We start from the raw sequence: 27,880 nt of genomic DNA, 5'->3' as shown, positions 1-27,880 counted from the left end.
TTGCATGAAGAAAATCTTTGCAATTAAGTAATCTCAGCTGTAGAGTTTAAAGAATATATCAACGGTTTATTGTCTTATATGCCTGGTGAAGAGAACGGGAAGATGTTTTACCTGTTCCTGCTGACTTCTTGCTGTCTTCTTTAAGTCTTCCAAAAAAAGCACAGATCATAAAGTCATGAGCCAATTCCCTCAGTTAAGACAGGTGGAAGTTTCTACCTTTCAAAAATTGAACATTTCTAGATCTAAATGGATAAAAGGAACCAGATTCTGTATCCTAAGGATCTACAAGTGCCCATTGCATTCTATGCCTTGATAAATGAAACAAGAATTTCTAGGTCTGCTATCATGTGATGCCAACTTAGAAGCTGGTGCTTGTTTTGACTGCCATTAGCAGTATTCGTTGCATTTACAAAGCTCCTTTTAATCCTCCGTCAGTCCTTGGAAAGGGCAAAAAAAGGGGAGGGGAAAGTAAATGGATCACTGCTAATTCTCTCAGGGAAAAAAATCCACACACATGTGACAGAGGTTAACTCCATGGCAGGATGGTAAATTGGGAGAGCATGTCAAAGTGTGCAGGAAGGGCCCTTAAAGTATCAATTTCAACTAAATTCTGAGTAATGATCTCAACAATAGCAAGCTACATGAGAAAAAGGGGAAGCCACTGAGATAATGTTTTGTCTGTTTTGAGGGTTCACTTTCTACCTGTCAGTCTTGTTAAATCCTGGGTTCAGGTTTAAGTCAGGCAAGGGTTTAAAGATGTCTTTCTCTATCACAGGATAAGTTATTTTTTCGTTAGTATGTTTAGAGTAATAGCAGTGTTAGTAAACATTTTGAAGCCTGGCCCCGAAACAATCTTAATGTTGTCAACCAGACACAGTGAAGACATCTGCCCTTGTGTTTTGCAACTCTTCTGCTGAATATGCATGCTTAGTGTGGAATACATCTCACCATGTTAAAACAGTGGATGTGGCTCTTAATGAGACATGCCACATTATCACATGATGTCTATGTCCCACACCACTGGAGAAATTATACTGTTTAGCCAGCATTGCATCATCTGACATCCGCCGGGAAGTAGTAGCCAGCAATGAAAAGACCAAGGCATTGACATATCCAGACCATCCCATTTGGATATTAGTCAGCATTCCAACGCCTTAAATCATGAAATAGTTTTCTAGATTCTACAGAGATATTTGCAGGAACACCTCAGCAAGCAAGAGTCCAAAAGTGGCAGACTAAAACCCAGAACCTCAATCAGTGGCTGATGCCAGATGAGATACTCCCTCCTGGGCACACAGAAGACTGGGCAACTTAGAAGGTGCTGAACAGACTGCTCTGGCACCACGAGATGCAGAGCCAACCTTAAGAAATGGGGCCACAAAGTGGAGTCCACAACATGTGAGTGTGGAGAAGAGCAAACCACAAACCACCTACTACAATGCAGCCTGAGCCCTGCCACATGCACAATGGAGGACCTTCTTATAGCAACACCAGAGGCACTCCAAGTGGCCAGCTTCTGGTCAAAGGACATTTAGCATAATGCCAAGTTTTATTTAACTTTGTTTTGTTTTCAAATACATTACAGTTTGTAACCTCGCTTCGCTTCTGACACAATAAATAAATAAGCTAAAACTTCCAGTGTAGCCAGTGGCTCGAGGATTCTGGAAGTTGTAGTTTGAAAATGTAACTTTTCAAGCTCTAAATCACGGGGAAAAGGATACTCAAACTTAAACCTGTTTTCTGTTATCTGAAATGTAGGGGTATAAAATTAACTTTGTTGCAATGTTTTGTTTACAGATTTGTCCAGTTTGCACCCTAAAACCTGAACTAGACACAATTTGTAACCGAATATTCAATCCATTCTATGAAAGAAAACAAATAACAAAGCGATGCGTCTGGAAAAAATGTAGAAAGAAAGCCATATTCAATTCTGGGTTGAAAGCACTTCACTCAGTGGGTAAAGATTTGTACATTTGAAAATGTCCAGAAAATGCATATGAATTTTTGTGTCAATGTAGACAGATGCTCACATGTAGCTGGCATGAGATGAACTTCAATGAGCTCAAACCTTATAAACCTACACATTCTGACTGCAAAAGAATTACAGTGACTCGATGCAAAATGCTCTGTCTTTTCTCACTGATAGGTTGTATTTCCAAGGATTCTTCTGGAATTACATTTGGAAGCTATAAGATCCAGGCACAATCCCTTGCAATGTCACAGTAGGTGGGTCTGTGGAGATAGTACAAGGGACATGTTTCAAGGCAGCACTTCAACCTTAGGTTCCTCCCTTTCACCTTGAGGAGCAGAGAAGAGGGGCCAGGATCTGAGAACTGGCATCTCAAATCTCTTAATAGTACTTTGCAATCAAATTTCTAATTTGTGCTCATCCACATGCAAATATAGAGATCATCTGATAAGCAAAACTAGAAAAGAGACTCTGTTCTCTCCAGTGAGTCTGTCATGTGCAGGGCAAAGTATCATAGTCTAAGTTTAAATATATTTAAAGTATCCATTGGTTTTATCTCTCTGTATTTTTGTATTTTGCATCAATAGAAGTACAGTAGAGTCTCACTTATCCAACACTCGCTTATCCAACGTTCTGGATTATACAACGCATTTTTGTAGTCAATGTTTTCAATACATCGTGATATTTTGGTGCTAAATTCGGAAATACAGTAATTACTACATAGCATTACTGCATATTGAACTACTTTTTCTGTCAAATTTGTTGTATAACATGGTGTTTTGGTACTTAATTTATAAAATCATAACCTAATTTGATGTTTAATAGGCTTTTCCTTAATGCCTCCTTATTATCCAACATATTCGCTTATCCAACATTCTGCCGGCCCGTTTATGTTGGATAAGTGAGACTCTACTGTATAGCTATGCATCAAGTATAGTGCCTAGATCAAGGAAAGTAATAGTCCCACTCTATTCTGCTTTTCGCCAAACCTCAACTGGAATACTGTGCCCAGTTGTAATTACAATTCTAGAACAATGTTAACAAGCTGGAATGTGTGTCCAAGGAAGGGCAGGAATGCTTTGATTGGCTGTTCCTGCATGGCAGAAGGGGGTTCGACTGGATGGCACTTGAGGTCTCTTTCAACTCTATGATTTTAGCCTCAGAAGAAAACACACCATCTTTCAAATACAACATGGATAGGAAAGAGGAGAAAACACATTTTCCACAGTCTTCCTAATGGCAATAGATCCTGTCTGATCTTGGAAGCTAAGCAGGGCCAGCCCTGATCAGAGACCACCAATGAATACCAAAGGCTACATTTCAGAGGAAGGAACTGACAAAATCACATGAGTATTCCTTGCCTAAGAACACCCCATGAAATTCATGGTATCGTCATAAGCCGAGAGGCAACTTGAAGGCATGCACGCATACACACACACATACACACACACTTCTGGAATCAACATTTTGAAAGCATGTATTTGTCCTTATGTACATATTTATTTATTTATTTCAATTATTTATACCCTGCCCTTCTCACCCGAGGGGACTCAGGGCGGCTTACAAGTGGCAACTGATGCCGTTACATACAAAATACAAAAAACAGGAAGACAAACTATGGCTGTATTTCAAAACATTCTCAACATGTCTTCCTGTCATTTATCTCCTACACTTACCTTGTTTTGTCTCCAAGGAGTTCTAGGCAGTGCACATGGGCCTCTTGCCCACAACAATCTCATGAAGTCTGAAATATAGTGTCAGGACCAATTGTTTACAAAATGGAGGACTGAATCTGGGATCCTCAATCCTAGTCTAATGGTGGCAACCACTCCCATTAACCACTGGGGATGCTGGCTGGGGCTGCTGAGAACTGTGGAAGGCTACATGTCTCTCCTCTTACAATAGACTACCCTTTTCTTCTAAATCCAAGCAGTCCCATAACTATCCTAAGACCAAAAAATGCCCTTGGGTTAGGTAAAGAAGAGAACCTATGGGCCCTACAGACAGACTGTTTCACAACTAGCATGGTTTTGTCAGTCATGAGCTTGGGAATTGCTACTGCTCACTTTTGCGTGTCTGGAGTCTGCCAGGAATGCTGGAGAATATGAAAAAAGAGCAAACTGTGAACTGGTTTAAGGTCTGCCAGTCTGAAGGATTTTTATAGATTCTACCTTATGACAAGCATGTGCAGGGAGTGAAGGGCAGGGAAAATATGTTTTGCCTGCATTCCTGACAGACTTTTGAGTTCTAAGTAATGAAGCAGAAGGGATAAAGCAGATGAGGAGGGAACGCTCCTCCAGGGCTCGGTCATATTTGCATTCCTCCAGCAGCTCAAGGGAGTGGCAATTATTATAAAGATGTTTGCATAAATGAATATGTATGTAAAACCTCATCCAAAGGACTGTTTATGAGACAGGCTTACCCCAAACAGCAAAAATCAGTGGAGGAAACAAGAAAACTCTAGCCAGGTTTACACACAGGAGCATTTGGGTTCAATCCCCAACATAACCCAGTTTTTTTTTAAAAAAGATCTGATATTGCAAGATCAAGAAATATAATTGCTGGAAGCACTGTAGAGCCTTTGCAAATCAGAATAGATTATTTAAGGGTAAAGAAGGCAATGTTTTAAGTAAACATAAGTCTCATATATTTTATTTTTTAGATGTGTCACGCTTTAATTGATATATTTATAGGGTGGCTGTCACAGTTTAAAATACTGTGTGTGTGTCTGTGTGTGTGTGTTGAGGGGTCTAGATGCAAACTGAGACTACAGATTGAAATATTATTTCCTGGAAGAAGTTTTAATTGAATTCCTAGAAACTATAATCCAAAAAAAAAAAAATCTCGGAAGCATTAAGCTGCATACCCAAAACCTTCCCTATACTTTTGTGACTTTGTTTTTACCCTAATTGCCTTAGTAATTATTCATTTAGAGCATTTATATCCTCTATCCAATATATATATGTATCTCACATGATATTTCTATTTAGATCCTGGCAAATAGAGGGAGAAAACATAGAGGCAGTGACAGATTATATATTTCTGGCTCAAAGATTACTGCAGACACAGACTGGAGGAAAGCATTGACCAATCTCAATAAAATAGTGAAGAATAGAGACATTACACTGGCAGCGAAAGTCCGCATAGTTAAAGCAATGGTATTCCTCCTAGTTAGAAGGGCTGAGCGAAAGAAGACAGACACATTTTTACTGTGGTGTTGGAAGAAAATTCTGAGTGCCTTGGACCACAAGATCAAACCAGTCCATACTCCAGGAAATAATGCCCGACTGCTCACTGGAGGGAAGGATATTAGAGGCAAAGGTGAAGTACTTTGGCCAGATCATGAGAAGACAGGAAAGCTTGGAGAAGATAATGATGCTGGGGAAAATGGAAAGAAAAGGGAAGAGGAGCTGACCAAGGGCAAGGTGGATGGATGGTATCTTTGAAGTGACTGGCTTGACCTTGAAGGAGCTGGAGGTGGCGATGGCCGACAGGGAGCTCTGCCATGGGCTGGTCCATGAGGTCATGAAGAGTCGGAAGTGACTGAATGAATAAACAACAAGCAATATCCTCCTCTTGTATTATCTTATTTTTTAGATGTTTCCAAAGAAATGACCGTGGTTTAAGGGTTGGACTAGGACTCTGGAGACCATGGTTCAAACCCCCACTTGGCCATGGAAACCCACTGGTTGACCTTTGGCAAGTCACACTCTCTCAGACTCAGAGGGGGACAAAGGGAACGCCTCCCTGAACAAATCTTGCCAAGAAAACCCTGTGGTAATGTCATCATGAGTTGCAAAAGACTTGAAGGCATGTAACAATACAATTCATTGTAATAGTAATGCTACTACTGGTCATTTTACTAAAGCTCTTAACGAAGAGAGGAATGCTTCTGATTTTGTCTGTCAAAGGTCATTCCAAAAATTGACTGGCAATTCAAGATAGACAAAAGCAACTACATCGCTCAAAAGTCTATGGAAACTAGACTTACTATGGATTCTTTGTTATATTTATCTAAAAATTGTTCTCTGTGTTTATAAGGCATACATTTCCAATTATCAGTTGTCATGAACAAACGAAAAGTGTCCTATACCCACATTGCTGCTTTGGAAATTTCCATTTGGCCCCTCTTGCAGTCAGAGTGATTACATGGATCTTTGGGTTAAACCAATAACGAAATGCTATTATGAGTAAGTGATGCTTTAGCAACACTGCCTCTAATTCCAATGAGCACCACTGATTCAAACTTTCATTTTTCCCTCTTTTCTCTTACTATCAAGGTTAAATTCCTGTGCCACTTGGTTTTTCAAAAGTGTTCAAAATGTTAAATTCCAAAAGGATTCTTTCCAAGTTTGAAACTGAACAAGCATTGTATTGGGATATGTTACCTTTTTAAAGTTAATGCAATGAAAACACAAAAGGAATTTGCTCTTATAGTGAACACAGAAGTCTTATATTGCTTGGCCAAATATCAAAATAATAAAAGAAACAAAAATATGATAATCTGAGATTTTTTTTACAGAAATCTTACCGTATGACTACAGAAATAACAGGACACATTTCTTGAAAAAATAATCCAACACAGAGACAAGTCAAATAGGCACCAATTAGCAAGTTTTAATATTAACACAGTTTTTAGGAAGCCTATTATCATCTGCCAGGAGGGAACAAGGCAAGAATTATTGGAGCAGAACTTTGTCAGTGAACCCAAATTTTGGATTAACCTTTTGGGATATGATAAGGCAGTTGGCTTAGTTTATGATAAAGTACATTCTAAAAATAAAAAAATAACTTTCTCTAGATTAACATACTACACTGCTTTTGTAATAATCATGGGATCCTTTATATTTTCCAACTCTGCTGAATCCTAATTGACCCTAGAATGTGTTTCTTTGAGTTAATATTAGATAAGAAGTATTACAACCACGGATGTGACAGCTCAGCTGATAAATTCTCCTAGGCTGTCTGAATTCATGCCAATTTCTTCCAAAACGTCCTTTTATCATTCATACATATTGTAATCCCAATACTGCAAAGTTTACTGCATTCTCAGATCACCTAACATATTTTACTTATCGATGAACCTGGAGATGTTTAACTCCTGCAGTGTTAATTAGAAAAGTATACTAAGTAACTAATTAATACTTGAGGGGACTATGACTCCCATGTAAATCTAGCAGAGCAGGCATCCTCAAACTGCAGCCCTCCAGCTCCCAGAATTCCTGAGGATGCCCGTAGTAGAGGATAAAATCCTACTTACTTGTGCTGTATTTATTTCTTTTTTGCACAAGTGGTAACTTAAGAGATAGCACATGTTTGATCCCTTTGCATAACCAGTTGTGCAATAAAACTAGGCCGATAGTGTTTGCATTGCTTGGGCACTGCCTTTGTACTAAGTCTGTAAATGTATATCAGTAAACAAACCTTGCACTCACACAATGGCACTGCTAGAAAGAGCACAACATAATATGGCATTCTTGATACCCATCATTCCACTGATTCTGTCAAACACAACTGACATGTCCTTCTACTGAAAATAATAGATCCTCATTAATTCTATGCAAAAAGAAGAGTTGGAAAGGTGGAGACTCTTTATGGAATACATCTAACACGGGGCTTCTTAAACCTTTCCAATTGCGACCCCCTTCAGCCCAAAACATTTTTATGTGACCCTGGATATATAGGTATTTAAAAATAGAGGCAGAGTTCACTGCATATATGGCACAACAGATTTGTGTAAATGTCTAAAACAGCCACTAATTGATGATCATAAAACTTTTATTATTTCCAAATTTTTCGGGACTTCAACATTGAGTGAGGGGGACAAGTAATAACACGTGGATTGCCAAGTCCTTTTTTTGACTACAATTTGAACAGTAGCTCTCCAATGAAATCCTTGAGATATTTTGGACTTCAATCCCCAGAAGTCCCAGCCAGCGTGGGACAATGGTTAGTGGAAATCCAAAAGATCTGGAGGGCCAAAGGCAGAAAACCACTCAATTAGAAGATAGGAGACTGTGATTTTGCCATATAAATGGAATGTGTCAGACTAAAAACATAAATTAAGAAAAGACATATATCACTTGTTTACACAAATAAACCTGAGTAACCTATTAATCAGAGTACTAAAGGCAACGAGGAAAGGTTCTTAAAAGTAGACACCATATAAGTGAAGAAACATTAATGGAAATGTCTCAAATTTGCAGTGTCTTCCATTCCATTTTAGAAAAATATTAGATAACACAGCAATAAAAAGAACCAGAGTGGTAAAATTACCTACACATAGCTAACGCCCAAAAAAGGTTTTGGAAATTTGACTTGAAAGCTAAACCAAGAGTGATCCAGAATTGGTCCAAGCCTTCTGAAAGTGCATTTGTTTAATTCTTTAGAAATTGGGAAGGTACCTCCTAAAGTACAGAAAGGTACCTTTTTCATGTCTGGTGGATCTATAAGTTGGTACAAATATCTTGGGGAAAAGGAATTAAAGAAACAAATAATATGATCATTAAAACAATTAGGAAAGATCCAGAATGTACATCTTAGGGCTAATTGGTGAAAATACCTGTAAAGAAGATGTAGAAATATGTCAATACAGTTTTGTTGCAGTGAGAATAATAGAATAATCTTGGAAAGGAGAAAAAGAGCTAAAGAACTGGAGATAAAAATTATTAGAATATATCCAAATGGCCAAGCTATCAAATGGCATATGGGGAGGAAGCAATAAAGACTTTGTTAAGAAATGGAGGCTTGCATTTGGGCATTTAGAAAGAAAGACAAAATATATTTCAAAGTAGTTGCAAGGGGAATTTATTAATGTAGGATAAGGGTAGATTTTTTGAGATATTAGTTTCATACTGGGTGGTGCCGAAAGTCATATGTGGGTTCATGGGTGGGGGGAAGTGGGGGGGGATTTGGGGGAATGGCATACCTGTATTATGTGTATTTTATTATCTTTCTCATATTCTGTATGCCATTAATTCATTTAATAAAAAAATTATAAAAAAGAAAAACCAAATTGGAAAGGTACATAATTCTTTGGAAGATTTCTCACCATAAAAAGCCCTACTAAACTGTTTGTTGACAGATGTTTTATTCAGAGGGAAATTATAATTTTTGCATATACATGGCACAGTTCTGTACAGTATATTTCCCATGTTAAGAATTCTGTCATTCACAGAAAGATATCAATTCAAGATACATTATATATATATAGAAGTTCAAATAAAGTCTCTGAGGGGTGGAATAAGCTTAATGAGGTGTTGCTTAGTTATCTATTGATGAATGTAAGGAATACTGATAACTGAGTGTTCCAAAAAGTATTTTTAATAAACAAAACAACTAGTAAAATTAATTGAAATATTTATAATACTATTCAGTCATTGCACAGTAGTTCCAATATACAATCAAGAAGATGCAAAGAACACAACACTTAATTTTGAAAAAAAAATCTATTGCACCCACAATTTAAAAGATTTCAGTTGTTTAAATTTCACTCTACCAATATTTTTATAAACATTTACAACACATGAGTAAACACAAATTTCTACCTGCAGTGCAGCATAAAGGGAAAAAAGGGGACCTTCAGCTATCAAAATAGATGTTCAATGCCCATTTATGGCACCCGTTTAACTCTACAGAAAGTTACTTCAGTTATCAATCCCTATTCCCACAAGAACACAAGCTCCCCATGTTGAGTAATGATTAGTAGTTCTCTGGTTACATGCCTTTGTGCCCGGTTCACTACACAGTTCTCCCTCTGCTCCAATGCTACATTATGGCGCGTTGCCTCAGTGCTTGTAGCATCAACAGCCAGCAAGGGGACGGTTCCCTTTCAGTGGCCAGTTAAATAATCCTGTGTGGAATCTGAAGCAAAAGAGTCCGCATCTTCATTGTCGGAGTCATCGCTGCTGTCGTCTGCAGTCGGCTCTCCAGTCAGTGCTATCCGAGCATAGTCATCAGTGTCTATGGACTTACAGAAATGAATGGCATACTTTAATTTCTCTTCTAGCACCTGTTTGCACGAATACCTGGGCAGTTTCAGCAGAAAGAAGCATGTGTACGACTCAGGAAGGAAGTGATCTGGAGGGTTGTATTTATCTAGGACCTGTCAAGGCAGAAAAGAAACAAACATTTCACTGCATTGAACCAGCAAATATATTTTTTACATAATATGCTTTCATGTAGAAGCTGAACAAAATTGAAGCCTCAGTGGGGTTTACATTCAGTTATGTCAGCCTTCATCATGTTCCATCTCCAATACAGGCAGCAACTCCATTAGAATTTGTATTTGCAGTTGCTGTACGTACTCGTATAATGCACATTAAAGAGTGCCTTTACAATGATAAGTGCTTTCTTCCTTAAATTGCCTCAGTCTTTTTACTGGCTGGTTCAAGAATTTAGCACAGCATGAAATAATCCTTAAAGATAATATTTATTTTTATTTCAACTCAAAGTACACTACTGTTTCCCTGTGAAAGCACAAGACACCTATTCACTGCTAAAATCATAAGATCAAGGCAAGTCCTTTAATACTGCAGTCACAAGTCATGCATTGCACAATAATTCTGGAAAAACTACAAAATTATTCTAGCTCCATTAAATAGTAACAAAAAAGGACAAAGGAAAACTATAATCATGGCAACAGTAGTTCCAGAGATGCCAACAGAGAGAGAGAAAAACATAAAAAGGTTATGCCTTCCACTGTGTGTGCTGAACATTGGTTTCCCAGTGGGCTGCCTAGTATTATTACACCATGTAGTCTCACAAACTGGAAATTAATTCACAGTAGTAATGAGCTCCTGTGGCTCTTCAGTTCTTACCTGGATGACAAAGTCTCTGCCTCTGAAATCCGCGATTGTTCTAGGAAGCCTGGTCCTGCCCCAGACAAAGCGCAGGAAAAGGGAACGCTCCGTGTTGGAGAAGGACTCCATGACTTCCCAGAACCACTGTATGAGGGAAGCTGTGGGTTCAATGCCTTTATATGTAGCCACAGATTTCAGAAGGTGAAGAGGAATATCTGGACTCCCACACACCTGAGGAGGGAGAAAGAAAAAGGACACTGGAGAATTTCACAGGCCATCTTTAACTTTCATAACATTTAAGCCATTTAACAATAAAAAACTGTAAGTTAAGCATTCCTTAACACAGAATTCCATAATCTGAAATACTCCAAAATCATCCACCTGAGTGGCTGAGATAGTGACATCTTTGTTTTCTAATGGTTTGATGTACTTGATTTTATGCACAAAATTGTTAAAAAAATATTGCATATGAAATGATCATCTACAAGGTGTAAATGAATTTTCTGCTTAGATTTGGGTCCCATCTCCATGATATCTTATTTTGTACCCATGTGCAAATAAAGTTTCTCCAAAATAAAAAAATAAAAAATCCCAATTATTTCAAATTACCACTCTTTCTTGTTAACCAGGATGCAGATCCCTTAGGATTTGGGGATAATGACCTGCTCTTTGTGAAGTTTAGGTATGCCATTTATTATGAATGTAATCAATGTCCACACTACATCCCAGTTATATCATTCTCATTCTCTAAACGTTCAGGATGCAGAATGCCCCCAGCTTGGCTGATGACATTGAGCAACAACTGTTTATAGGCCAAATTAGTCTTCCTTACTCACCCTCCATTCCCCAAAAAAATCATATCTAGCACTATAAACTGAAATGTATAGGTGGGGGTCATCAGATAGGAACTGAACAATTAGAGTAACCATTCTAAAAGGCAAAAACATTTCAGACAAAGGAAAAAGATAGAAGAAAAGAGGTGAAGTAGTAGTCACCTGATGGGAAGACATTCACTCTCTCAGATGCAGACATACAGGAGGAAGGTAAGGAAGGAGATAGTTTTCAAAAAAAATCTGGATTCCAGAAAAATACTATAAAATTTCAAGTTAGGTTTTTAATAATTTAATAAAATGATTAAAAATAGGCTTTTTATAGAAGGCATCAAATATATCAGCTTCCTCCTAAACATTTTCTCTTGATTTTATTTAGGTTAACTTAACTTTTGTGCTGCAAAAAATAATACTTTGCCAATTGATCCGCTATATGCATGGATTTTGCATCTATAAATTCAATATCTTCAACATGAAAATATTCCCACCCAAAAAAAGAAGTTTGTCATTTTATATAAGGAACATCATTTTACTATGCCATTGTATGTAATAGATTACATACAGATTTGGTATCCACAGCAGCCCTGGAACCAAACTCCAGCAGATACCAGGAGCCCACAGTATCTTGGGTAGATCAAATGATAACATTGCCAATTAATACATTTCAATGCCAGATTATAAAACAAAATGTGGAAAATGGGGGAGGGGAGGGGGTAATACTTCTGCAAGGCTTTATTTTATAGCAGCAACCAATAGTGTCACCAAGTGAGTGGCTTAGTCCCAAATTTATTTTGCATTGTTAGGCACAAAGCAGTTTTAGCACTTGTAGGTAGGTCAATTATGTAACTCAGGGTAAACTCAACCTTAATGAGGCATAAACTTATAAAATAAGCAGAGATAAAAGTTTCAAACACATGTTCATATAAAAATATATATGACCAGATTTTTTCTCAGGTAACCAATAGAATTAATAGTTCCATCCTACGCACCATTGTTTCCAGTTCATATCCTGTGAAAAGTGAAAGAAGAGGAACCGGAACAACGCGAGCCATCCCTTCTCGAACTGCAGCAACTTGTTCATCAAATTCATGAAGTCTGCCAAAAGACACCCATTTATCAGTGAAAAGAACACCACTGATATGATTGATAACAGATCTAGAGGATAGATTCTGAAATCTTTTCTCTTTCCTTCAAAATGCACTTTAAAGAATTCTGAAGAAAACCACCAAAATATACTACGCTATAACCCCAACAGTATTTATTTACACATGTTCAAGGCTCTGGAATAATGAAAAAAGATAATAGAGCAATCCCTCCCTTTTAAATAGTTTGAAAAGTTGAAAGCAAATACAGTACATTTTTCATATAGAATATAATATCTCGCCATTGCCTATGCTGAACAGGGCTGTTGTATGTCTTTCGGGCTGTGTGGCCATGTTCCAGAAGTATTCTCTCCTGACGTTTCGCCCACATCTATGGCAGTCATCCTCAGAGGCTGTGTGGCATGGATAAACTAGGCAAGGAAAGGAAAAAATATATATCTGTGGAGAGGACTCTTGCCACACCCTGGACTCGCCACAGATATATATTTTTTCCTTTCCTTGCCTAGTTTATCCATGCCACATAGCCTCTGAGGATGCCTGCCATAGATGTGGGCGAAACGTCAGGAGAAAATACTTCTGGAACATGGCCACACAGCCCGAAAGACATACAACAACCCTGTGATCCCGGCCATGAAAGCCTTCGACAACACACTGAACAGGGCTATTGGAAGATGCATGCCAATTACATCTGGAAGGACACATTCAGTTCAAGGACAGGAAATTAAGTCACACTTTAGTTCTCAGCGATCATCTACCTCCTAACTCATGACCCCACTTCCACCTCATTTTTTCTTTGTCTCTTACCCTAATACTCAAGAGAATTTTGTGATACAAAAAGAGATCACAGGAAGCATATTAACTAATACTTTTTTGGGCTGAAACAAAGGCAAAGGCTTTTTAAATGTCAATAGGATGGCTCTGTAAACAGGACACTAATATTCCACAAACCTGTAGTTTATTGCCAGCCTCACATATTCTGCTCGATTATCTAGTGTAATATGGGCATATTTGGAACTAAGCTGAATATCTTGGCCACTGGCATTTGGCACTGTAAAAGGCAGGCTCATGGCTTCAAATTCTTCAGAAGTAGCCTCATTGTCCCGGATATACATAAGTCCAGGAATAAAATCCTTATCAACCTTTGAAATAAAGAAAAACCCAAGTCAGAATAGTTGTTTTCCAGAATGGAAGGCATGGAAGCAATTTATTGATTATACAAGAGTTCTGAACGTAAATATATATGTATGTTTATGGTAGGAGGTAGAATATTGCTTCCTAAAACTATATGGACATTAGTCTTGCGCATTTATATGAAATCACTACCCGTTTCTGTTTGTTCCATTTATATGGCCCCGTTTCCATGTTCATCTGCCGCTTCCAAAACTAGTGCCCATCCGAATGAGCTCTTTGGTTTCACCATCCAAATATACAAATGCATTGTCCCATTGGCGACAATGGGCAGGTTGCCCAGGCTTCCCTTACGCTCAGTTTTAGGGCTAGTGGGGTGAAAATCACCACACATGGAGGGCACATCTACCATTTTTAACCCTCCAACTCCTACAAGGTTTGGGTCATCCCCCGAATTTTAGGGATTTTTTCTTTCTTTAAATATAATCTCCTTAAAAACATTTCCTCTTTCCCCATTGGTCCCGCCCTCTAACCTAAGGGCTTAAGATACCAATGATTCTGAGATGTTTTACTCTTGATCTGTGAAGGAGACTTGAAGTAAAAAGGCGGGGCCTTAGGTACCACTGATTCTGAGAGGTCTCCCTCTCAATACGCAGAGGAGAACTGAGCTTAAAGACTGGGCTTAAGGTACCACTCATTTTGAGAGGTCTCCCTCTCAATATGCAGGAGAACTGAGCTAAAAGACTGGGCTTAAGGTACCACTGATTCTGAGAGGTCTCCCTCTCAATATGCAGAGGAGAATTGAGCTTAAAGATTGGGCTTAAGGTACCACCGATTCTTAGAGGTTTCCCTCTCAATATGCAGAGAATTTATCTTAAAGACTGGGGTTAAGGTACCACTGATTCTGAGATGTCTCCCTCTCAATATGCAGAGGAGTCCTGAGATTAAAGAATAAGCAGGCTGCAAGGCAGGCACTGAGGCAGGCAAGAGGCAACAAGCACGGCTGGCAGACATGCCCGCAATGAGCTCCCAGGGCCACTCAGGGAGCGCCATGTGGAATGAACAGCAGCAAAGCAAATGGGTTTGTGCTGCTTTCACTTTTGTTTTACTGCTTCATCTGTGTGGAGAGGGGTCTGCCGTACCGTGCAATACCAATGAACGGTACGGTACAAAAGCACGAATGAAATGCATGAAACGAATACCGGGCCCTACTCTAATAGACATCTGTTTTGAAGCACTGAGGGTTTGTGTGTAAGAATGCCAAACAAAAACCATTTAGCAAAATGTTATTGAAGTATAAAACCGGTAATAAAAAAAAAGGGAAGAAGGGGCAACACAAGACACTCATAGTCTAATAAGCCATATCCTGAGATCTCCACAATCTAGCAACTTCCTTAACTGGAAAGCCACCAATGAAAGAATCACCTGAAATTGTTTAAACTCTGACTAGGTCCTGATCCTCCAGAGTTCTGTGGCAGGGCAAAAATTCAAATAACCCACCCACACCCCAGAATGACCTTATTTTAAATTACGGATTAAGGACAAGCCACATTGTCAAATGTGGTCTACAACTAGCAATGTGGGGAATATGCAAGAAAACTTCTGGAGTTCAAGAACTACAGTAATTCCACATACCCTAGTCCTGCTGCAGGTCCCACCCAGCTGAAGCCCCTCCACCCAAAATATGGGTGGATACACCATATTTTGAGAAAGAATTGAAACCCCAGAGGCAGCCATTGACTGCTTTTTGGTTATTTTCTTCTACACAGGAGTAGAGGAAGAGCTGAGGCCCTGCAAAATAGGCTGGAAACCACTGTCATCCATATCTCAATTTACTTCCTAGAAGACCTGTGTTTTTATGCACTAAAAAGGATTCCTCTTTTTAAATATTTTAAAGATGCATACATCTTGCCTTTTCTCCTTTTCTTTATAACAAGTAGAGAGCAACACCTTAATTAGCGGCTTTCAGAGTGTATTTCTTTAAATAAGTATAGTCTTTTGGTAGTAGTCATAATCAAGCAAGTTCTTAAATTCACTAAAATGACTTGGATGAACATAAGTTTGTGCTTGCCTCACTGAGATCAGCAATCGTTAAGTTCATTCCTGCCAACTGTTTCCATACAGGTTCTGCCAGATTGAGGCTTAAAGGGCTCCCAGTCCGAATAGCAATCCCCAGCAAAACCCCTAGGAAAAAGAGAGAGATCATGGGTTTGCATATACTATACAATGAAATCTTTGCAAATTAAAGCAATGTGGTTAAGTGAAAGTTACCCAGGAAGCGAAACATATTCATGTGCAACAATGACTTTGCTGCAGGGTTTAGCAGAAAGCAGTCCCTGTTGGCTCCGGATTCATCCCTTCCATTGGGAGTGACAATCAGAAGAGGTGTCAGCCCATTCTGAAGCTCCTCACACATTTCTGCTATTGATTCACTGTATCCTCCACCACAGTCATCCACAGATTCACCTACGAGAAAGGAAAACAATATTTTTGTGGGAACATCAGCGTTAATAGCTGAGTCATGTAAAAGCTACCTGCAACATGTTGGTAAAATAAATAATAAATGTAGTGTGAATGAACAGTTGTTAAATGTACTTATGTTTGCCACTAATACATAACACAACGAGAACAAAAGGCCACATAATTCAAACTATTTATTGGTCATTAAGATTGCATTAGACCTACCCATAAGCACACAACAGGCTACAGAAGAAGAAGGTTGCTTACCTGTAACCGTGTTTCTCAGAGTGGTCACCTGTGAAATTCGCACATATGGTATCCCTCAGCCTATGCTGACAGTTCACAGAATCTTCCAGAGCTCTCCTGGCGGAAGCCCGCCCACTCTCCTCCTTGACCTATATATAGCCAGTCTGAGGGGCTGCCGCCTCAGTTCCCTGCTGCGATAGTAGCAAGGTAAGAGGCATGACAGTAGTGGGGAGGATGGGCGGGGATGTGCGAATTTCACAGGTGACCACTCAGAGAAACACGGTTACTGGTAAGCAACCTTCTTCTCCTCCTTCGTGGTCAACTATGAAATCCGAACATATGGTAGATTAGCGAGCTACTAACCTTGGCTCGTGGGAGTCATGTCACCGTAGAAAACAGTACTGCTTTCCCGAACGCAGCATCCTTTCGAGACACTGCATCGACCTTGTAGTGCCTGATGAAAGTCGACGGCATGGACCAAGCAGCTGCATGGCAAACAGCATCCAAGGGCACACTCTTCATGAAAGCCATGGAGGTGGACATAGATTTTGTGGAGTGGCCTTTAACATGTCCTGGTAACTCTCAGTTTGCTAACTTGTATGCATGCCGAATCGTAGCTACAATCCAAGCCGATAACCGCTGTGTGGATACAGGTGTACCTTTAGTATCCTCACGATATTTCAAAAACAATCTTGAAGATTTACGAAATCCAGCTGTTCTATCAATATAAAATCGTACATCTAGAATGTGTAGTGTTTTCTCTAATGCTGTTGATGGGTTTTTGAAAAATGCTGGGAGGACTATTTCCTGGGAAGTATGAAACATAGACGCTACCTTTGGGAGGAAAGCAACATCAGTGCGTAATACCACTTTATCTTTATGAAATGGAATATAGGGAGCATCTGATCGAAGGGCGCACAACTCACGTGCCCATCTGGCAGAAGTGATTGCTACTAAAAACGCTGTTTTCCAAGAAAGATAAACTAATTCAGTTGAGGCAAGTGGTTCGAATGGAGGCTTCGTTAAAGACGAGAGTACCAACTCCAAGCTCCAACATGGTACTATAGGCGTGATTGATGGTCTTAGGTTTTTAAAACCACGAAGAAATAGAGTAATTAATGGGTCAGCAAAGCATGATGGTAAACCAGCTTTCCTTCTATACCAAGATATCACTGCAAGATAACATTTCAGAGATGAGAGTGATAGTCCTGCATCTACAAGCAAGCCCAAAAATTCCAGTATTATAGCAGATGAGGCTGATTCTGGTTGAACTCCTTTAAGCTGTGTGAATGACTTAAAACACGCCTATTTATATGTATATGATCACATTGTGGGAGTCCTATGTGCTGCCGATATCTTTTGCACTGAAGCAGATAATGATGGAGTTATTGCGTTTATCGAATTCGCCACGCTGTCATCTTGAGTTGATGTGTGTCCGGATGCCAAACCATACCTCTCTGAGTTGATAGCAAGTTTGGACGGTTCAATAGACGAATGGACATTTGTAAGATGCTCACAAACTATGGCTGTTGAGGTCACCAAGGAATAATTAGAATGCAATTTGCTCTGTCCCTCTGTATTTTGGAAATCTCCTTTGTGATAAGGGGAATTGGTGGAAAAAGATACAAAACTCTTCCACTCCACAGTTGAAGAAACGCATACCCCAGACATCCTTTTTTCAGATTTGCGGGTTGGCGAGCACAGTACAGAGGGCATTTCGAATTTTCTGGTAAGCAAATAGGTCTATGCTCGGGACTCCCCAGCAATTGAATAGTGTCTTTACTAGAACAGTAGAGTTGGAAGAGACCTCATGGGCCATCCAGTCCAACCCCCTGCTAAGAAGCAGGAAATCGCATTCAAAGCACATATGGCCATCCAGCCTTTGCTTAAAAGCGTCCAAAGAAGGAGCCTCCACCACAGCCCGGGGGAGAGAGTTCCACTGTCGAACAGCTCTCACAGTGAGAAAGTTCTTCCTGATGTTCAGGTGGAATCTCCTTTCCTGTAGTTTGAAGCCATTGTTCCGTGTCCTAGTCTGCAGGGCAGCAGGAAACAAGCTTGCTCCCTCCTCCCTATGACTTCCCCCCACATATTTGTACATGGCTATCATGTCTCCTCTCAGCCTTCTCTTTTGCAGGCTAAAGATGCCCAGCTCTTTAAGCTGCTCCTCATAGGGCTTGTTCTCCAGACCCTTAATCATTTTAGTCGCCCTCCTCTGGACGCTTTCCAGCTTGTCAACATCTCCCTTCAACTGCGGTGCCCAAAATTGGACACAGTATTCCAGGTGTGGTCTGACCAAGGCAGAATAGAGGGGGAGCATGACTTCCCTGGATCTAGACGCTATACCCCTATTTATGCAGGCCAGAATCCCGTTGGCTTTTTTAGCTGCCGCATCACATTGTTGGCTCATGTTTAACTTGTTGTCCACGAGAACTCCAAGGTCTTTTTTGCACACACTGCTGTCAAGCCAGGCGTCCCCCATTCTGTATCTTTGCATTCCATTTTTTCTGCCGAAGTATCTTGCATTTGTCCCTGTTGAACTTCATTTTGTTAGTTTCGGCCCATCTCTCCAGTCTGTCAAGGTCGTTTTGAATTCTGCTCCTGTCTTTTGGAGTGTTAGCTATCCCTCTCGGTTTGGTGTTGTCTGCAAACTTGATGATCATGCCTTCTAACCCTTCATCTAAGTCGTTAATAAAGATGTTGAACAGAACCGGGCCCAGGACGGAGCCCTGCGGCACTCCATTTGTCACTTTTTTCCATGATGAAGACAACGCATTGGTGAGCAACCTTTGGGTTCGTTCGCTTAGCCAATTACAGATCCATCTAACCGTAGTTTTGTCTAGCCCACATTTTACTAGTTTGTTTGCCAGAAGGTCGTGGGGGACTTTGTCGAAGGCCTTACTGAAATCCAGGTACGCTACATCCACAGCATTCCCTGTATCGACCCAACTTGTAACTCTATCGAAAAAAGAGATCAGATTAGTCTGGCATGACTTGTTTTTGGTAAATCCGTGTTGACTATTAGCAATGACCGCATTTGTTTCTAAGTGTTCGCAGACCACTTCCTTAATTATCTTTTCCAGAATCTTGCCTGGTATCGAAGTGAGGCTAACCGGATGGTAATTGTTTGGGTTGTTCTTTTTTCCCCTTCTTGAAGATAGGGACCACATTCGCCCTCCTCCAATCTTCTGGGACTTCTCCCGTTCTCCAAGAACTCTCGAAGATAATTGCCAGTGGTTCTGAAATAACTTCTGCTAGTTCCTTCAATACTCTTGGATGTAGCTGATCTGGCCCTGGGGACTTGAATTCGTTTAGAGAGGCCAGGTGTTCCTAGACAACTTGTTTCCCTATTTGGGGTTGGATTTCCCCCAATCCTTCGTCCATTTCATGTTGCTGAGGTTGGAGATGGCTTTCTTTTTGTGAGAAGACCAAGGCAAAGAAGGCATTAAGTAGTTCTGCCTTTTCCCCGTCCCTTGTCACCATCACCCCATCTTTTCCTCACAGTGGCCCTATCACCTCCTTGTTCTTCCTTTTTCTACTAATGTAAGCAAAAAAGCCTTTTTTGTTGTTTTTTATGTCCCTGGCAAGCCTGAGCTCATTTTGCGCTTTAGCCTTGCGAACCTTTTCCCTACAGGAGTTGGCTATGCGTTTGAATTCTTCTTTGGTGATTTCTCCCCTTTTTCACTTCTTGTGCATGTCACTTTTGAGTCTTAGCTCAGTTAGAAGTTCTTTGGACATCCATTCTGGCTTCTTTGCACTTGTCTTATTTTTCTTCTTTGTTGGCACTGTTTGCATTTGTGCCTTGAGTATTTCACTTTTGAAAAACTCCCATCTATCCTTAACTCCCTTGTCTTTTAATATTGGCGTCCATGGAATGCCGCTCAGTAATTCCTTCATTTTTTGGAAGTCAGCTCTCTTAAAGTCCAGAATGCGTGTGTGACTTGTCTTAGTTTCAGCCTTCCTTTGTATTGCAACCTGCAGGAGCACATGGTCACTTGCCCCTAAGGATCCGACGACTTCTACTGTATTGATCAGGTCTTCCACATTTGTTAAGATTAGATCAAGAGTAGCCAATCCCCTTGTTGCCTCTTCTACCTTCTGGACCATAACATCACCTGCAAGGCAAGTGAGGAATTTGTTGGACTTTGTACTCTTGGCCGAGTTTGTTTTCCAGCAGATATCGGGATAATTGAAATCGCCCATGACTACTATATCTCTTCTTTGTGCCTGTTTGGTCAGCTGTTGACAGAAGGCTTCATCAAGTCCTTCATCCTGACTCGGAGGTCTGTAGTAGACACCCACGACAAGATCTTTTTGAGTCCCGGTTCCCTTGATTCTTATCCAGATGCTTTCAAGTTGGTTTCCCGGATTACAATCTTGGATTCCGATGTCCCAGCACAGGCCTTAACCCTCTTGCAAGAAAAAAATCCTTCCAATTTGTTGTCGTCATCCCCGAATAGCTCCCCCCCCAACATAATTTCTTTTTTCAACTGGCACATGAATTTTCCCTATCAGCATCCCTCCTCAGCAGTACTTTCCTTGGCTCGTCAGAATCAAAGAGATGACTAGCCTCCTTAGACCCTGCCCCTGCCATTTCTATCTCCAGGGAGAGGAGGGAGTTTACAATTTCTTCAATTATAACAAATATTCTAATAATAAACCTATTAATTTACCTAACCATAATGACTTCAATATTTTTCTCTCTCACTATTTCCAAATCCAAAACAATTCAAAATACAGCAACCACTTGAACGCTATCACCAACACTTACTATTATTATAATACTCTCACTCCTATCACTAGGAAGTCTACCCCCACTAACTGGATTTGTACCAATATGACTCGTTATAGAAGAACTAATTTTACAAAACTTCAATTCACTAACCATTATAATAGCCATTTCCTCCCTACTAAGCCTATTTTTTATCTATGACTAACCTACACAACTACCCTCACATTATCCCCAAACACAATCCAAATGAAATTTAAATGATTTTACCCAAATACAACAATCATCTTAACCACAGCCCCTGCCACAATTACTATTTTTTAATTCCATTAACACCACTGATCTTATTATAGAAACTTAGGATTAATTAAACCAAGAGCCTTCAAGGCTCAAAATAAGGGTGAAACCCCCTTAGTTTTTGTAAGACTTGGGAAATACATCTCCTGAATGCAACTCAAACATTTTTATTAAGCTAAAGCTTCAATGAATAGGCGGGCCTTTATCCCACAACAAATTAATTAACAGCTAATTACCCAAACCAGCAGGCTTCTATTCGCTTCTCCCGTCGGTGAAGAAACAGGAGAAGCCCCTGAGCCTTTTGGGCTCTTCTTCAAACCTGCATTTTGACGTGGAAACACCTCAGGACTATGATAAAGAAAGCTCCAGTTTAGACACCAGCCTTAATGCAGTATCTACGGAGGTAATCAAGGCACCTGCTTGTCCAGTGTTAATGGATTCGTTTCAGACTGTTCGCTCTGATGACGTTGAGGGGATCCTTGGAGGGAGACCACATGCACTTCAGATCCTTGCCCATCTTGGCTAATAAAACTTGCCAATGGGAGGCTGGTAAATTGGTTTTTGAGGATAATAAATGCCTCACTGCATCAGGGACTTTTTCCATCTACCTTAAAACAGGCATTGATTAAACCAATCCTGAAAAAGGCATCCCTCGATCTGTTGGTACTTAACAACTACCGGCCAATTTCAAACCTTCCTTTTTTGGGCAAGGTTCTGGAGCGGGTGGTTGGTTCGCAGCTCCAGGGGTTCGTGATAGGGACTGATTATCTAGATCCGTCACAGTCTGGATTCAGGCCCGATCACGGTACCGAGACGGCTTTGGTCGCCTTGGTGGATGACCTCCACAGAGAGCTTGATAGGGGGGATGTGACTCTATTAGTTCTCTTGGACATCTCAGTGGCTTTTGATACCATTGACCATGGTATCCTTCTGGGGAGGCTCTCGGGAATGGGTACTGGGGGCGTTGCTTTGCAATGGCTCCGCTCTTTCCTGGAGGACCATTCCCAGTTGGTGAAGCTGGGAGACTCCTGCTCGGACCCCTGGCCATTGACCTGAGGGGTCCCGCAAGGTTCCATTTTGTTTCCCATGCTTTTTAACATTTACATGAAACCGCTGGGCGAGGTCATCCGGAGTTTTGGAGTTGGGTGCCATCTTTATGCAGATGACACTCAACTCTACTACTCTTTCCCACCAAATTCCAAGGAAGCCCCTCGGATCCTTGATCGATGCCTGGCCGCTGTGATGGACTGGGCAAGGGTGAACAAGCTGAAACTTAATCCTGATAAGACAGAGATCCTCCAGGTCAGTCGTGTGGCTGATCAGGGCATAGAGTGGCAACCTGTGCTCGACAGGGTCACACTTCCCATTAAGGCACAGGTCTGCAGCTTGGGGGGTCCTCCTGGTCTCAGTGCTGATGCTTGATGCTCAGGTGTCGGCGGTGGCTGGGAGGGCCTTTGCACAGTTAAAGCTTTGCGCCAGCTGCGACCGTACCTCGTGAAGTCTGACTTGGCCATGGTGGTCCATGACTTAGTTACTTCCAGGTTGGATTAATGCAATGCACTCTACATGGGCTGCCTTTGAAGATGGTTCAGAAACTACAGCTGGTACAAAGATCAGCACCCAGATTAATAATGGGAGCAAGCTACAGAGAGCAGTCAACCCTCCTGTTCCAAGCAGCTCCATTGACTACTGATAAGTTTCCAGGCCCAATTCAAAGTGCAGGTTATTACCTATAAAGCCTTAAATGGTTCAGGACCTGCCTATCTCTGCAATCGCTTTCTCCCCTATGAACCTGCGCAGGACCTAAGATCTTCCGGGAAGACCCTTCTCTCGCTCCCACCTCTGTCCCAAGCACGGCTGGTGGGGACGAGGGAGAGGGTCTTCTCGGTGGTGGTCCCCTGGCTCTGGAACTCTTTCCCCAGGGAGATTAGGTTGACTCCATCATTGCCCATCTTCCGCTGGGAATTGAAAATGTAGATGTTCCAGTGCGTGTTTGAGTGAATAAGCCCATCAGACATGCAATCTGTTTACAAATATGTACAGCACTTTATCACTGTTCCTCACTCTATATGTTTTAGCATTTTAATGGAACTGTTCCCTTGTTCTTTCCCTATTTGCCCTGATTTTACGTATGGATCTTTTGGAGCTCTTGCACTAGTTACTCTCTTCTGTATATAGCAATTGATGCTCAGGCTTTTAAAGCATCTGTTATGTTGTTTATACCTTTGTTATATTGTTTTAAATTACTGTTTTAATTACTGTTGTATGTAATACTATGTTGTTGTTTTTTAGGGCTAGTCCCTGTGTAAGCTGCCCTGAGTTCCTTCGGGGAGGTGGAGGCGGGATACAAGAATAAAGTTGTTGTTGTTGTTGTTGTTGTTGTTACCTGAAGGAGTGTGCTTGCAGTTGGTTGAAAATGTAAAGGTCTAGACTACATTCCCCAGGATCCAGAGTATGAAGGCTGAGGAAATCCACCCCCCTTCTCAAGGTTCCCTGAATGTGTTGGGCTGAGATTGAAAGAAGGTTCTCTACCCAGGATAAGAGAAAGTGGGCTTCTTGGGAGGAAGTTGATTTTACAAGGCGGCCATTAAGGTACTGGAAAATATACATTTTCTGTGGTCTCAAGGTGCTAGGTTTTGGAAATATTCAGGGCACCAATGCTAGGTTGGGCTTCAAAAAGGCTATTGCAAGAAGTTGCAGCATGTGTGTGCATTCTCAGGGCTTGAGAGGCACTGTGGAAATAACTGGGACCATGGCTGCTCTAGCAAGGATTGGAGGAGTAGGAGGGGAAATATCCTTGTTGGGGTTGGGTACTATCTCCTCTTTTATAGTCAGAGGCTAAATCCTGTTTTTAATTACTGTTGAATGGAAAATGGTTCCAACACCTCAGCTGTTGCTCAGTCAAGCGCACAAGGAGGATTCTTTTCATTACAAACTGATTCAACATCTTTGTTAGAATAGGCAGCTCTGGAGGAGGCAGCCATTGCCTTGGGGGATGCTACTGTCTGCATGCCTTTGCAGGTTTTGGGGGAGGCAGATAAGATCACATACATATCCTGGATTAAATGGGCATGTCTTGGGGCAGGAGAGCTTCCTGAAGCAGAGCTTGGTTTAGCGGACTACGCTTTTCCCACTCCCAGGGTGTGTTTGAGAAAGAGGCATGAAGGGGCCGCTCTGAGTCCCCTTCAGGGTGAGAAGGGCAGGGTATAAATACAGTAAATAAAATAATAAATAAATAAGAATAGAAAGAGAAGAGGAAACTAGCAGGGAAGAAAAGTAACATGAATAAATGAAAGATCAAGGATTTTTTTATAGTAATAGTATTGGATTGGATTGAGGATGGAGAGAGATGAAAAGATAAATATTTATATAAAAACTCAGAAAAAGCAAAAGAGATTAATATATGATGAGTTGAGGCAAGAAGAACTTAAACAAGAGGAGGTCAGGATCAACAGAAATTCAAAATAATGCAATATCCTGTCTAGGTTGGGTGGCAACAGGAGCTAACCCATCAATGGATGGCATTGCCAGCTGAAAATACTCTGGATTTAATCTCAAATTCAATTCAGCTTTTTCATTACCACAAAACCAAAATAGAAATCAACCCACTATATCTAGTATAACTGGATTAGAAGGCTCCATTCATGTTTATTTGAGTTGTAAATTGCAGCACACAAAATCAAAAAGAAAGCTAAAATAACTCGCCATGTCAAAACAAGAATCTTACCAACAAATTTGACTTTCCAGACACGATGGGGCAGGAGAAGACTATCTGGGCTGAATGAGCACATTTTTGCACACATTTGTCCAAAAACAGATTTTGTGCCATCTGGACCGGCCAATCCTCCTTTGCTTCTGGAACGCTTTACCTGACAGTGAATGATAAAAAAAAAAATGTCTTACAATGTCAAATCTAGCAGGCTGTTAAACTTAAAACATAATGGGTAAAACTGGAATATGTTTAGCATGCAGAATCAGGCACTCAAACGTGTGAGTGTAGCAATTAATTTCAACAGGAATATTTGAAGGTGTATGCAGACTATACAAACCTACATGGAGGGAATGATGCTAAATGCAAATACAGTAGAGTCCCACTTATCCAACACTCGCTTATCCAACGTTCTGGATTATCCAACACATTTTTGTAGTCAATGTTTTCAATATATCATGATATTTTGGTGCTAAATTCATAAATACAGTAATTACTACATAGCATTACTGCGTATTGAACTACCTTTTCTGCCAAATTTGTTGTCTAACATGATGTTTTGGTGCTTCATTTGTAAAATCATAACCTAATTTGATGTTTAATAGGCTTTTCCTTAATGCCTCCTTATTATCCAACATATTCACTTATCCAACATGCTGCCGGCCCGTTTATGTTGGATAAGTGAGACTCTACTGTAGTGACAGGATGGAGCAACAATCCTAAAATTATGTTTAAGATGTCAGAGGCATGCAAATCAAGAAAACAGTCCTGCCTGAGATCCACGAATGTCATTTCTAATCAGAGGAAACAATACTGAATACTCACTACAGTAGTGACAAACCAACATAATTTATCTGTCAGTATATTAGGAAGCTTCTTAAATATTCATGTTTTTCTCCAGATCTATGGTACTTGATGTTCTGATTGCCACAGCAAGTCTTACAATATAAACACTGGCAGACCATACACATACATAGTGTATTATGGTAAATATTATTCTGCCCTTCATTATAGTTTCAGAACACATCATATTTGTATCATAAATTCAAACCCTTTACCCAATTCCATGCCACTAAGGCAAGCAGGCATAGTAGCCTCCCCTTCAAAGAGAAATTTTGAAATATCCACTGTATAATCAGTTTTAAAGCTGCAAATTTTACTCCATATAATAAAGTAGTATTTTATATATAGCCTTTGGGGGGGGGGAATCTTAGAACACCCTATCTTGCCCAAGGCATGGCATTACACTCTTCCACGTCAATGAAAGCTTTTATAATAACCACTTCCTTCACCAATGTGACCACATGTGATGCCTAAAAGTTACTTCCTGGACCTTAATTATACTTTAGGCCATTATGAAGCACATGAAATTATACAAGCAAAGGCAGACAAAAATCATGTGAGAGAATAAAGGTACACAATGTGATACAACACTCTCTTCATAGTTAACGTAAAGACCTTAATAAGAGTATTTCCCACATACATAAACAAGCACACACATACTTCTAGCTGTCAAATAAAAGACCCTCGATTCTTTCCTCCAGGTTGATTCATTTCCCTATAAAAATCAGTCATACTAAAATAGTGACAGAAATAATAAATGGCACTTTATAATAGGTATAGAATATCATGTGCTTTGACAAAATGAAGGAAACCCAATTTCAGCTTCAGTTACTTTCCCTACAATCATACAAACCTAAAAATCAGAATGATCATGAAATTTAGACAGTATGGTTTTACTCCTAATAAAAGTAAATGGAAGTAAGCTCATAGAAAGAAAGTTTCCTGAAGCTACAGTTTTCCTATAGCAAAAACCCCTTTGAGTCTCCTTCGAGAGAGATAAAGAGGGGTATAAATAAATATAATAAATATAATAAGGATAATAATAATAATAATAATAATAATAATAATAATAATAATAATAATAATAATAATCTTTTCAGGTCCAAGCTATTTGTCTAATGAGTACATTATGCCAGAGGTTATCAGAATAAGTTCAAAACAGACAAAGAAGGTTATTAGCATCACAAGTTGTCATTCTCAAGTCCTTGAGCATGAAATAATGACCAGCAGCCTCACATTTAAGGCACTTGCAGTGTAGCATTCTTACTTGTATTCTGTTGAGTTCTACAACTGGCCCGTGTTGTCGATCTCTTACCATAGTTGCTTGAACAACTTTTCTAAATGCTGCCTCCTAAAACAGTGAAGAATAGAGTCTTTAAAACACAACTATGCCTGTGTTGTTTACTAGATGGCTACTACATCACCTTATATACCCCAACCATGACCAGTAGGTTACTGTCAGATCAACACAAGAAAACTGGAGACATTTTGGGCATGGGGCAGGAGTGGGGCAGTGCAATTTAGTCATGAGCCTATGTGTACTTAAAAGGAAAATCCCACCATCATTAACAATATAGCATTTTGACCATAAAGAATATGGTATATTTTAAAATTTCCTTTAGTCAAAGAAATTCAGATACTTGCCATTACCTCAATTCTAGATGGCTGTAAACATGGTCACAATGTCCAGAAAGGAGTAGTGCCTGGTGGCCTCCATGTCAGTGGGACAATGTGGAAACTTTTGATGTTACTGACAGTGGTTCAAAAG

The 27,880-nt window shown here is 40.2% G+C and overlaps 2 protein-coding genes across 6 annotated transcripts in view; both read right to left on the bottom strand.

Annotated features, from left to right (window-relative positions):
* oca2 (OCA2 melanosomal transmembrane protein) overlaps positions 1 to 8,899 on the bottom strand; it is a 279,317-nt gene extending 270,418 nt beyond the window's left edge. The window contains exon 1 of the mRNA XM_008107105.3: positions 112 to 8,899. The gene's annotated coding sequence lies outside the window, so the exon portion shown is untranslated. The remainder of the gene's footprint in view (positions 1 to 111) is intronic.
* A 143-nt stretch (positions 8,900 to 9,042) lies between these two features.
* Positions 9,043 to 27,880, bottom strand: part of herc2 (HECT and RLD domain containing E3 ubiquitin protein ligase 2) — a 143,699-nt gene continuing 124,861 nt past the window's right edge. For all 5 annotated transcript variants that reach the window (XM_062975356.1, XM_062975352.1, XM_062975353.1 and 2 more), the window contains exons 86-93: positions 27,380 to 27,463; positions 25,288 to 25,429; positions 16,103 to 16,297; positions 15,903 to 16,015; positions 13,652 to 13,842; positions 12,590 to 12,695; positions 10,789 to 11,001; positions 9,043 to 10,073 (exon numbers count right to left, since the gene is read on the bottom strand). In XM_062975356.1, the coding sequence (XP_062831426.1) occupies positions 9,801 to 10,073; positions 10,789 to 11,001; positions 12,590 to 12,695; positions 13,652 to 13,842; positions 15,903 to 16,015; positions 16,103 to 16,297; positions 25,288 to 25,429; positions 27,380 to 27,463 (1,317 nt within the window). In that variant the 3' untranslated portion in view covers positions 9,043 to 9,800. The remainder of the gene's footprint in view (positions 10,074 to 10,788; positions 11,002 to 12,589; positions 12,696 to 13,651; positions 13,843 to 15,902; positions 16,016 to 16,102; positions 16,298 to 25,287; positions 25,430 to 27,379; positions 27,464 to 27,880) is intronic.

This window comes from Anolis carolinensis, chromosome 3 (assembly GCF_035594765.1).
Source record: "Anolis carolinensis isolate JA03-04 chromosome 3, rAnoCar3.1.pri, whole genome shotgun sequence".
In the NCBI taxonomy this organism is placed as follows: domain Eukaryota; kingdom Metazoa; phylum Chordata; class Lepidosauria; order Squamata; family Dactyloidae; genus Anolis; species Anolis carolinensis.
This window is presented reverse-complemented; position numbering and strand designations above follow the sequence as displayed.